General features: G+C 35.0%; 1 protein-coding gene across 1 annotated transcript in view; it reads right to left on the bottom strand.

Moving 5' to 3' along the window:
* Positions 1–5,548: 5,548 nt before the first annotated feature.
* Positions 5,549–11,782, bottom strand: part of LOC124634556 (lachesin-like) — a 43,867-nt gene continuing 37,633 nt past the window's right edge. The window contains exons 6-10 of the mRNA XM_047170175.1: positions 11,337–11,474; positions 8,693–8,842; positions 8,491–8,559; positions 7,903–7,986; positions 5,549–7,624 (exon numbers count right to left, since the gene is read on the bottom strand). Of these exons, the coding sequence (XP_047026131.1) occupies positions 7,539–7,624; positions 7,903–7,986; positions 8,491–8,559; positions 8,693–8,842; positions 11,337–11,474 (527 nt within the window). The 3' untranslated portion in view covers positions 5,549–7,538. The remainder of the gene's footprint in view (positions 7,625–7,902; positions 7,987–8,490; positions 8,560–8,692; positions 8,843–11,336; positions 11,475–11,782) is intronic.

The following is an 11,782-nucleotide window of genomic DNA, read 5'->3' as shown; positions in this document are numbered from 1 at the left end:
TCACATATTTAATAGGGTAGGTACTTACCTACCTATATACATTACATCCACACTGATCGATTAGTGAGCCCGTCAGTTTCTGGATGACTGAACAAACTTTTACATCGAGGCCTATTTTTAAGGGTGTGTTTCAGCGTCGGTTGCTAAAGGTATTTCGCCAGCGTGTATAATATTCCTTCCGCGTTGTTAGAAGTCAACAAGTCAATTGCTGTAACCTAAGAATTCCCGTACAAGACAGTAGTTGGATTGTAGAGGTCGGCTAGTCGCTTCATGTGAAATATTGATATCCAGCCGCATCTCGTTACATTGAAAGCGGACTCCTAGCTAGCTGGGGAAAGGCTAGGTGGATGTCATTATTCACCTGAAGTATCTATCACATATCTTAGTCATACAGATCCTATTACATCTAGATATACATGTCAAGCTTGTTAGGTATGCTATTAATACAATTAGATGCATTCCTATTTTAATTAGTTACTAAATGTAAAGGAACGCCACGTGTGCACGTTGCGATCATTGACATATATTCTAGCGATAGACAAGAACATCCATACAAATAATTTACCCGCTTATGTCGTCTGTTCGTGTGTTGATATCTTGTTGACGTATTGTGACATGTAGTCATCCTCATTGATGTTAATTGCAGAAGTGACATAATGTTTTCGCTCGTATTTTGCCTACATCCTTCATTACTCAAAAAGTGTATATCTAAGTGAATTCAAAATCATGTAATGTATCAAAAAGTTTATTTACATCTAAGTGAATGCAAAATCATGTAATATATTAAAACCAGGAACTTATTTTTAGGATTTTTTAATATTAATTAGGGCTATCACAAATTTTCGCGAATTTAAACGTGCTGATATATCTTGTAGTGTTTTTACAGTAGCGCAATACATACGAGGTCATATTATTTTTTCTTGAAAGTATGAACATACCATGACAAAGTGAAGTCTGTTTTCATTGATATTTTACCTACTGCCAGTTTTATGGCACATCTGTTTCTGCACGATTTTCTTAATCCATAATTTTAAGATGGCGGGAAACAAATTAATGCATATTTGTAAAATTGAATTATAAATGAAAAGTATGATATACAAGCGTTGTAATAGCATGAACAGCGTGTAATTTTACTTACTTGACTCTCGAATAGTTTATATGTGTAAGTTTATACCTTGATATGTATTTTCTATTTTATAATTGTCGTTTCATAGACATCCATCCTACGCGGGTGTTAAAATCGCTTTGATTTGCAGTGCAAATGCAGTGCATTTCAGTGTGGCAAGCTTTTTGTTCGGAACGTTCTATCTAGTACGTAGTACATATATATCAATGGTTGCGATCTAGAATGTATCTAACTTGAAAATAGTTTTCGTAATATTTGCATACTCGACTAGTGGAATCGATTTTCGGAGTCAACTTTAAGTAGGTATAGAGGTGCAACGTAAAAGTCTTCGAAATACGAATTTTCTTCGCTGGGGGGTTTCGCCATACCGAACCTTGCGGTGAATGAAAAATAAAACTAGAGCTCACGCCATCTTCGCGAGCCAGCCGCGACCGCCGGCGAGTCTCCCCGAAAGCCGAGCTCACTCTCAACCAACATCTTATTAACGATAATGTTGACTTGCTCGCTTTGTGCAACTCGGTTTACGCAAACTTGGGCTCATGTTTCAGTGGTTTATCTTCATGATGTGATGTAACGTCGTTCAATTTTCCAACTGATTAATTGTTGTTTAAGTTTGCGTTGAACTTGGTTTACTCAATGCGACTTTATAAGGTAGGTCCATAAAAGTTTTGTGTGGCTTAGTAATGACTTGTTTGAAGAAATTCTTCTCGCAAACTGTTTATTTTTATATGTGTACCTACTTAATACTTTAAGTGTCCGGCATCTTGCTTTACTTGTGTTGCATTTAATGACATCTACTGGTATATTTATATACCTATATTTCCATATCCTTTCAACTGAATCGTGTTAAAATGTAAAAATAAATGAAATGCCGTGTTTATAATATTTATGTTTGGGTCGCTACAGAAATGCACAACAGAGAGGAAGTTATTATTTTAATGGTGGACTGGGAAGCTTTAAAAATGTTGTAGTTGCTTTCATCATTAATGTGATGGGCACGAAAACTATTTTTTTCTGATAGAAACCGAGGAAAATGTAATGCGTTGCTTCGTAAATTATATCGGATAAAAGAAGACATTTTTACCGCGTATTTTGTATTACACAATTGAAAAACTTGAGAAACGTTATTTAACCATTCATTTTTAATGAGGGAACCGACGCTGCAGAAATATAAATGCCTTTCGTTTACTACTGCTACTTACATAACAGACAACATATAATACCTACCTTAGCAGAAGTTTCACAATAATACGAGTATTGGGAATTATAATAAGACATCCCCCTGTGTACACACAACAGTGGGATAAAGGGGTATTAATATTGTTTGATGTTAAAAGTTAATTATTAGTTGATAAATGGCAATACAGGCTGAAGTCAGTCAAAGACCTTATTAATTTAGCATAGTATATACAGTCGCAAATAATTGGATTAATCAAAATGTCAGCGCTCATCATGTTGTCATCTGAGAAACTTGAGTTGTGAAATGGGAGCTTCAAATTGTGTAATGTTGGTGTGACTTGTAACGCTGGAATTACAAAGATATACCATTACAAACATTGCTAGAAAGGTTTTCTATGAAAGTGTTCGCCTGACCCTGATCCTACAAAACAGGACATTGTCGGGCCAGACGGGTCGATCATGCGGGGAAAATTGGCCGAATCGTTTGGCGACGCATAGAGACAGCAATAATACGAAACAAGGACCTATTTGGATATTTGTGAGTAATATATATATATTGAGACATAATCCAGGTATTTCTTAATAGTTAAGTTTTGGTTAGACTAGAAAACTATATTTTTTATTCTGTAACTATGGTAATATAACGTCTAACATAGAGGTAAAAAAAAATACACAAATTCAAGATTAATATTTTATTATTTCAGCACACTTTACCCGCGAGCACTCAACGAGCGTCCATATCTCGTTTCCTTCAGTTGACTTTTACAATTCCTCATCCGCGATAAGAAACTGTTACACAGTTCGTGCTTTTTCCTTCCAAGATCATCACGGAAATAAACATTTTTATTGGCATTACACGGCGTAACAGATATCAGAGCGGCGTCAAATATCGTCGACCGAGATACAATAAACGTACAGTCAACTTCAGGTCAGTGGTAACAGTTTTATAGGAAAATCGTACTTATTACTATTGAGTTAAGGTGCATGACAGTTACCACTGATGTGCGGTCTACTGTACCAATATTGCTCTGCGACAGAATCGAGCAGATAAATCCTTGTAAACAAAATTGTGACTGTCATCGATATCGTACTTTATGATTGGAACGCTGAAGGCAACATGAAATTCAAATCGTACAAAATTGACCGCATACCCTTTTCAAACATCGTATACTATCCTAATATGTAATGTATAATAATCCTAAAACACACCCTAAATCCTTTCAAGCCGTTGGACAATGACTTTGACGGCGTGCTATTATTATATTTTATTTTCCCTCACGACTCCTTATTATTTTTATACTTTTCTTTATTTCAGGATATCGGCAATAAAATCGAAATGTTTGTTGCTTGATTGAACCGCCGTGTGACGTGTTTTTTATTTCATGTCTAGTAGGTTGGAGACAGGTACCATGATTGCTACCTATATCAAACGAGAAAATCAAGCTGATCTTTCTGAAATTACTCAGTATTTCTATCCTGAAATAGTAAACTATGGTTTCTTTATAATTTTGCTTAGCTTCGGTTAGTTAAAATAAACTCGAGGTTTAATTGAGTGTCAAATTAAAGTTAATTCCATTAAGTTGGGTATCATTTGGCGGCGACAGTGCGATCGATCATTTCGACTAAGTATACCTAGTAGTGCATGTGACCGCTCAGTACTAGCATGTCGCCGCGGGCATATTAAGTCATCGATCCCGCTTAATGTTCCGAAGTGCCATTTACTGTTATCAAAATCCAATTAAGCGTTAAATGGCAACATTATCTCGTCATATAAAACTGTATCGTTTTAGGATTAAACTGTTAATACAATTATGGAGAAATGCCAACCTAGTTACAGAGTGTCGTACTGATTTACGATGGTTTATTTTGAACTACTTAAGTATTTTTGGAATGCATGCACAAGTAAGTACTTTTAGTTAATGAATAACATTTTGTGACACAAAAGGTACACGATATTACACACTGAGTAATGATACAATAATAGAGATAATTAAATCAAGCCTTCGTAAGATCAATGCACCTTGGCCTTTTGGTCCCGGTATCGAACTGCTGAATTTACTTTTTTGCCGTGAAATGAGTGAAAATTCCTTTTAGGTGGAACCAAAAGGAGAAAAGGAATGAAGTAAAAAATAATATTATGTAGATAGGTCGGCCGGTATCCGCAGTTTCACAACACCAATTTAACAACGATGGTCCGATAAGTAGGTACGATAAATTGATGGCTTATTTTATAATAATAAAGCGAGCAGTGTTGGCAAAATAAGCGCGGTTTATGGCTAATATAGCACGGAGTGTTCGTAGCGAGGAACTTTGTTGCATTTTGCATAAAATCGATATACCATCATAGGGTGGTCGTAACCATACGGCTCGGAATTGTACCTACGAGTGCTTACCGCTCACTGAAATAAGCTACTTACTATCTTGTATTGAAAACATTACGTACGTTCTTAACGCAGTACCTTTATATAGAGGCAGATAGAAAAGTTACTTCTCCAAAAACTCATATCTATACAATTCTACATATACTATAATAATTTTCTGTCAGTCAAGAGTCTGTCATCTGACTGAAATACAGTTCGTCGGCTGTACATAAACGGCAGTGAAAAGACGTGTAAAAACCGCGACGTGTGTTCACGCAAACGAAGCCAGTCCATCCGTACGTCAGCCGACCGAGTTTTGAATAGACTGTGCTACCACGAATTTTAAAACCGGTAAAGCTATATTCACGCTCGTCAGTTACCGCGACTCTTGGCAGTAAGTGCATTAAAGTGTCTGTGCCCAGCCACGGGGTGCCTAGTTGCCCAGGTACCGCTTCTGCGTCCATTATTTTATGCAAAATAAGCCCGAGTGCGAGAACTGTAATAATTCTGTAAACAATAGAGCTTTGTTGCTCGTCTACTTTATACCTTAACGTTCTGCAGTGTCGAGGTAATAACGTTCCACTGTACCGTGTATGCAGCGCAGATTTTAACTTCCAACTTTTAAGTACTTAGCAATCAATGAATTTATTACTTTGATGGATGTAGATAAGAAATATTCAAGAGTATTTTGATTTAACCCTTCGAAAATTATCATTCAGCAAGTTTAGATTAATACATTACAAATAGGGAGCTCCCTTGTTAGGTTTCTATGGCAATTCAAAAGTTTCAGTGATAAATTATACTCAAAGGATTTATGAAATTTCATTTATTTTATAACTTTACATAAACAGCTAACTGCAACGGTCACTATACAAAGTTTTCAACGTAGAAATAATCAATTTCCAAGATATGTTGGATCTTATATTTATACATAACTAGTTAGTATAATTTAATCCGAATCTACGTGTATAAATAAAATGGAATTCCATCTATATTTCGCTATAAAATTCCTGGAAATGGTACAAACAATAACCATGTTCTATAGAAAGATGTATCTAATATGAAACGCAAGCTTTGGAGTACGTTGAAATATTACATAGCTATTTTATTTATATTACAAAGCACGCCATATTGTCTTTATTGCAGAAGTGATGAGTTTATTTACAAAAAGAATTCGTACGGAATCGTACGTGGATTACATTGGTAAGAAACAAGAAACATAATTACAGTTTATATTCATTTCATATAGTATAACATAACTTATATTTACATTAAATATATTATAAAGCTTTTCAAGGAACAAATCATGTAGGTATTTATAGAAGCAACTTGTTTTAAGTTATCATTTTCTTTGATCATTGAAAATGCACTACAGAGACAGTGAACTTTAGAAACTCAATTGGCTTGTTCGAGCTAAACACAGATCGATGAACGCTACATTTTCGGAGCAGTTTATGGGGCTTCAAGGCAATCAAATGCAATCAATGTTATTGCAATATAATAATTGAAACCTAAGTTTTATTTCCCAACAAACATTCGGTTTAAAAGTGTATGAAGTTTAAGGGCAAGCACGCGAAACCCGATCGATACAAGTGTTATTGTTCTTTCACATTGAAATATTTTTGTGAGCATTAACACGATGCATAGATCTGATGATGGTAAGAATAGGCTTAGTATGTAAACGTGGCGAGATAATAAGACCTTTCTTATGAAAGTCCTACATTTACTTAAAAGTAGGATCTTTCAGAACCTTCTCCCAATACATGAGTGTATGTTATGCAATACAATATTGTATTATATTTAAATGGAAAATATACCGAGCCATTTCTATTGTCTTTTATTAGCCTCTGAATACGATAGCCTTTCAGACATGTTACTACCATAGAAATTTACCGCTAGGGTTTTCCATACATTTTTTTTACAATGTAAAGATTCATTTGTTTTTATATAAAATGAATTTACTCGGAATTTAATGTAGGTACGTATCTATACATTGCAAGACGATAAAAATGGAACTGTACAAAAACCGAACAGTTTCTCGATTTTGTATCTTAAACTTTGTAAGACAAATTGAGAGAAAAAGAAACACAAAGCAAAGAATTGATTCTCTCTGACTGAACATTGTAGGAAGACGAACAAACACTAGAATAAACTTGAAACAAGTTTAATTATTACACTTTTTGCAAAAAAACGTAGTCATAACATAATTCCGAGTTAACCGATGCTCGTGTAACCGGCGAGTGAGTAATTGTAACGAGTGTTAATGGCACGATACTATCTTAATGCGCACAAGTACGTAGAATGGAACGTAACGTGTACCGTACATACAATGTGAAAACTTATAAAGTATTTTTAGATCATTCGAAAATTACTCGTTGTACAGGGTTTGTGTGGGTAGTGACTTGTCTCATTTATGTGAAGACATTTTTTATTGGATAGCTATATGGCAATTTTAGTACAAATTAATCGAATTCATTGTAAATTAAAATTATTAAGTAATAGGTATTTTAACGAGATCTTTTAAAGCTAAAACAATATTTGGGATAAGATATGGCACATTTACCGTACAATTCTATCAGTCTTTCAATTATATCGAAAAATATTTACAATTTATATTAGATAGATACTACATCTCCATAAAAATATCCTTACAGTGAAAATAAATGCATTTAATGTAAAATTAATTGATACTTTCGATGTGAATAACAGGTGTTAAATAATGTATTTAGTTGCAATGTTTCTATTTGATAACTTTACGAATGACACAGCACCTATCCTATTATAATTGTTTATCACCGCTATTTATATAGTTTCTTTAGCACAAATATTTATTGGCACTACGACGTGACGTGGATGTTGATGGTAGCCGTATGTCAGCTGGCTATCAGTAAGCCTCCCATGATGACGAATAGGACGCTGCGGCTGATGGCAGACCGCGAGGACTGGGTCGACTCGTAATCTAAACGACGGATCAAACGAAACACAATTAAATCCAATAATTTGTACCAACTATAACAAAAAATCAAATAAGTAAGCACTCAAGTTTTTAATAGCATATGAAAGTTATTTTCAGTGAGAATACTAAACGAGTGCTCGATAGAGAAATATTTTACCAATTTGCATCTTTCTATAGAGGCAATTATCTCTCGTAGGCAACTTTATCGAGATGGAGCGGTACTGCAGGAACACTAAAAGGCTTTTAAACTACTAAATAATGTAAGTAGGTATTACACTTACCGACATCTTTCCACTCTTCTACCTCGTAGTCTCCTATGACTCGGTTCTCTGCGGAACTGTCCCGCCAACGGTTTTTATGTTTACCTGACACAAACAAGGTACATGTTATACAAACGTAAAAATGATTGCGTCGTAAAATTTTCTTACATGCTGCTAAGGGGCTATGAAAGTAGGCTTTCAAGTGTGAACGAAACATATGACGCCATAAAGAGTATAAAAGAAAAACCCAAATCTATAACAATAAGAAGGTATATTGGAAGTCAAAGCGCAAACAAAATCGCTTTTCCTACAATAATATTACTAACGACCCAATTGTACGGAAGCATTGGGCTGTGGGGTAAAACCGATAAATACAAAATTCGCCATCGACTTTTCCGTATGGCACCGTGAGTCTGCGATGAATGTATAACCCGGCGGGTCGTGGCTTGCACTCTACTTTTTGCTATTGGCGATCCTTACATTCTTTGGTGCCAAAACTGATATTTTAAAATTGTCTTATAAGACCAAAGACTGCCAACGAGCTGAAAAATAGACAAAAGAAAAACGAACTGGCTTAAGAGTTCCTCTTAAGAAGTAACGAAAAATTACCTTTTTTCCTTTGTGGAAATGTGGGAACGTTGTTGTCCGTAGTGCTAGTAGTTGAAGGTGCGGGGATTTCTGCAAAATTTTCTTGATTAGTTTGAAAAGAAACCACTGACATAAAAATGTTGTGGAAAAATATATTTTCAGATATCGAATGGTTATATAAATCGGTTCAGTAGTTTGACTACGAATAATCTGGTCTACCTACCGTCAAGTCGGATGAGTCCATCTGTCTCGCCGAGGGAGTTCTTGGCGACGCAGCGGTAAGATGAAAAATCTCTTGACGACACTCTTCGTATAGTCAATTTCATTTTCCGACTGTAACTGTCGTCGCTCAGTGAAGTGATGTATTTATTTCCTGCAGACGGATAAACGGAGTCATTAGTAATCCGATTAATTCGCTCATTCCGGAGAGCCGTCGGGCTAACTTATTAATTACACAGCGAATCAATTACTTCTTAGTCAGTCGATTCATATTTTAATCTCATTTCCATGTTAGTGTATTTTTGTCTGATTAATGTGAGCTGTAGGTTATTATTGGGACCTTCCAGAATAATTCAATATTGTTATTATTTGTCCAATATTGGCGTTTCATGAGAAATGGTCCCTAAAAATCGTTAAGTATCGGAAAACTGACAATAATATTGAATATCGACACATTTGTATTTGAATAAGCTTTTAATCCAAATACCATGATAGTGCCAGATTAATGTACTACATAAGTAATGAAGTATTTTAAGTTTTCAAGGACCCTAGACACTTAATTGACTGGTACATAGTCTGGCTTAGAACTAGAAATACATGAACTTGTAGTACTTTTTCAATGCCAAACAGCATTTGGAACATACGTCGTAGTATTAGAATGAAAAGGTTTTATTTTAAAACCTACATATTTAGACTCATTATTCGTATAAGTATATGTCGCAGGGATATGAATGCAGATATAGAAAACATTTTCGTATTACAGAAACGAGCTGTTCGTGCAATATATAAGTTAGGTAGCAAGCATTCCTTAAGGGAACTTTTTAAAGAAATAGGTATCCTTACTGTGGCATCGCAATTCATCCTTGCTAACATATTATACATTAGGCAGAATATTCATCACTACACCAAGAAAAGTGATGTCCACAGTATCAACACTAGGAACAAGCATAAACTGTGCGTACCCATTCACAGGCTTCACAAGGTACATGGAACATTTATGGGGCTTGGTATTCGATTTTATAATAAACTTCCTCAGTCGTTTTTAGAATTGCCTTTTGATAAATTTAAAGTGCAGATCAAATCTATCCTGTCGAAGAAAGCTTATTATACAGTTAATGACTACATAAACGATAAAAATAGTTGGTCCTCATGTTAAACACTGGACAGCTTCAAAGTTATCATTATGAGTTGATGTGATTTATATTATTTTATACGTGACATTTTTTTATTTTTGTATACTGACTAATTACCATCATCGTTCTGTTTTTACGATGAGTTGTTCCTTAATTTTGTAAATGGTCTACTAGCGACTGCGAATCTATTAGTATTAACTGTTTTCTTGTAGTGTAGCTGCAAGTCGTCATGCTCCCTTTGACGGTATTGCTTGCGGTAGCGTCGGTGGTCGGGTTGCCTCCCTCCCTCAAAAATGTGCGAGGGGGGCGATGGCTGATCCTCGCGTTATGCTCGTGAACGGGTGCTGCTTGTGGTACCAGGTCGTCTTGCTGACTACATATTTGTACACCCGTAATATACCTAATGTATATGATTTTGGTTTGAACGGTAGTCCTAGTTCACCGTTTTCATTGTTTATGTTGTTATTTTAATTTTTCATAAAAACTCTTTGACATGTCGGTGGGTGCACCCTAAACTATATCTATCTTCACTGAATGGAGGCTTTATATTTTTTTATATTTTTCACTCTTTTTTTAATAGATTTATTTCGTAACTGCTTGAGTAATAGGTATGGGTAAGGTGTGTACTAGCCAACATGATTAACTATTTGAATTGATTTTATATACAAATTTATGTACACAATGTTGTATAGTGATATTTAAATATTTGTATACGGTTCTTCAAACCATACAGACAGAATTGTGTTGCTGGGGAGTTTGTTCCACCACTTCTTCTTCCCAGCAAAAACACATAGGAAGTGGTGAAGGGCGGGCGTTTTGGGGGCTGTCTTTTGTATTGACGTTCGAAAAGTGCTGATTTTCAGCCTACTTTGAATAAATGACTTTTGATTTTTTTGATTTTTGATTTTTTATGATAAAAACGGGGATTTGATCAATTCTCTAAGGGATTTGATCAAATCACGGAGGATGTTAAAATAACAACACGATTTTATCTTTTCCCTAAACAAATCTAGTGAATAGAACAAATCCCTAAATTGGTTTAGTGAAATGACAAAAATAATTTTGCTTTGATATTTTAAAGGTTTATTTGGTAAGATAGACATAATTATGATAATCAGGTGTGTGTAATACAAAGAAATATTGATATAAAAAATCGCCATTACTCAGAACAATATTTTTTTTGAAAGAATGAACAAAAATTTCTTTAAAAAATTAAAAATATTTTAGTTGCGTATGATATGCCTATTTGTAATAATCACTTATTAAAACATGTAGCTGATTTGTGGCATCGTGAATTACATAAAGGAATTTCTTACAGGCGCAAGACAAGAACTGACATGTTTTTTGTCATTTCACTGAACCAGTTTAGGGATTTGTTCAATTCACTAGATTTGTTTAGGGAAAAGATAAAATCGTGTTGTTATTTTAACATCCTCCGTGATTTGATCAAATCCCTTAGAGAATTGATCAAATCCCCTTTTTTATCATATCCCTGCGACATATATATTATTTTACCTGATATGATCATGTCCCCACGGTCCGTGGTCCAGTAGTTGATGGAGGAGGGATACGCCTCAGTGTGACACTCCAGCGTCACGTCTTGCCCAATGTATGCAGCTTCCAACTGATTTGGGATCGACAGCATCGGTGGAACTATGATCAGGAGTAAAATTATTCAAAGCAGCGTTATTTTAGAAATAGAAAATTGACAGAATAAAATTATGAAGCTCATTTGAACCGTTATGATAGGTCACGAACCCACATTTTTAATTGAACTAATAAATTCTATTTCACCCTCGATCCCTTCAGCTTTTGGCATTTATAGAACGAGAAAACATAAAATTTTCTAATACCAATTCGCAGGAAAACATCCCTTTTCAATACCATTTAGGCGGAAACCTACTTAATAATACAAATGCGATTGAAAATGGAAGGACTCAATGAATTTTGGAGCAATTTTT

This window comes from Helicoverpa zea, chromosome 11, assembly GCF_022581195.2.
Source record: "Helicoverpa zea isolate HzStark_Cry1AcR chromosome 11, ilHelZeax1.1, whole genome shotgun sequence".
Classification (NCBI taxonomy): Eukaryota; Metazoa; Arthropoda; class Insecta; order Lepidoptera; family Noctuidae; genus Helicoverpa; species Helicoverpa zea.
Note: the sequence above shows the minus strand (reverse complement) of the source record. Positions and strands in the feature narration are given on the sequence as shown.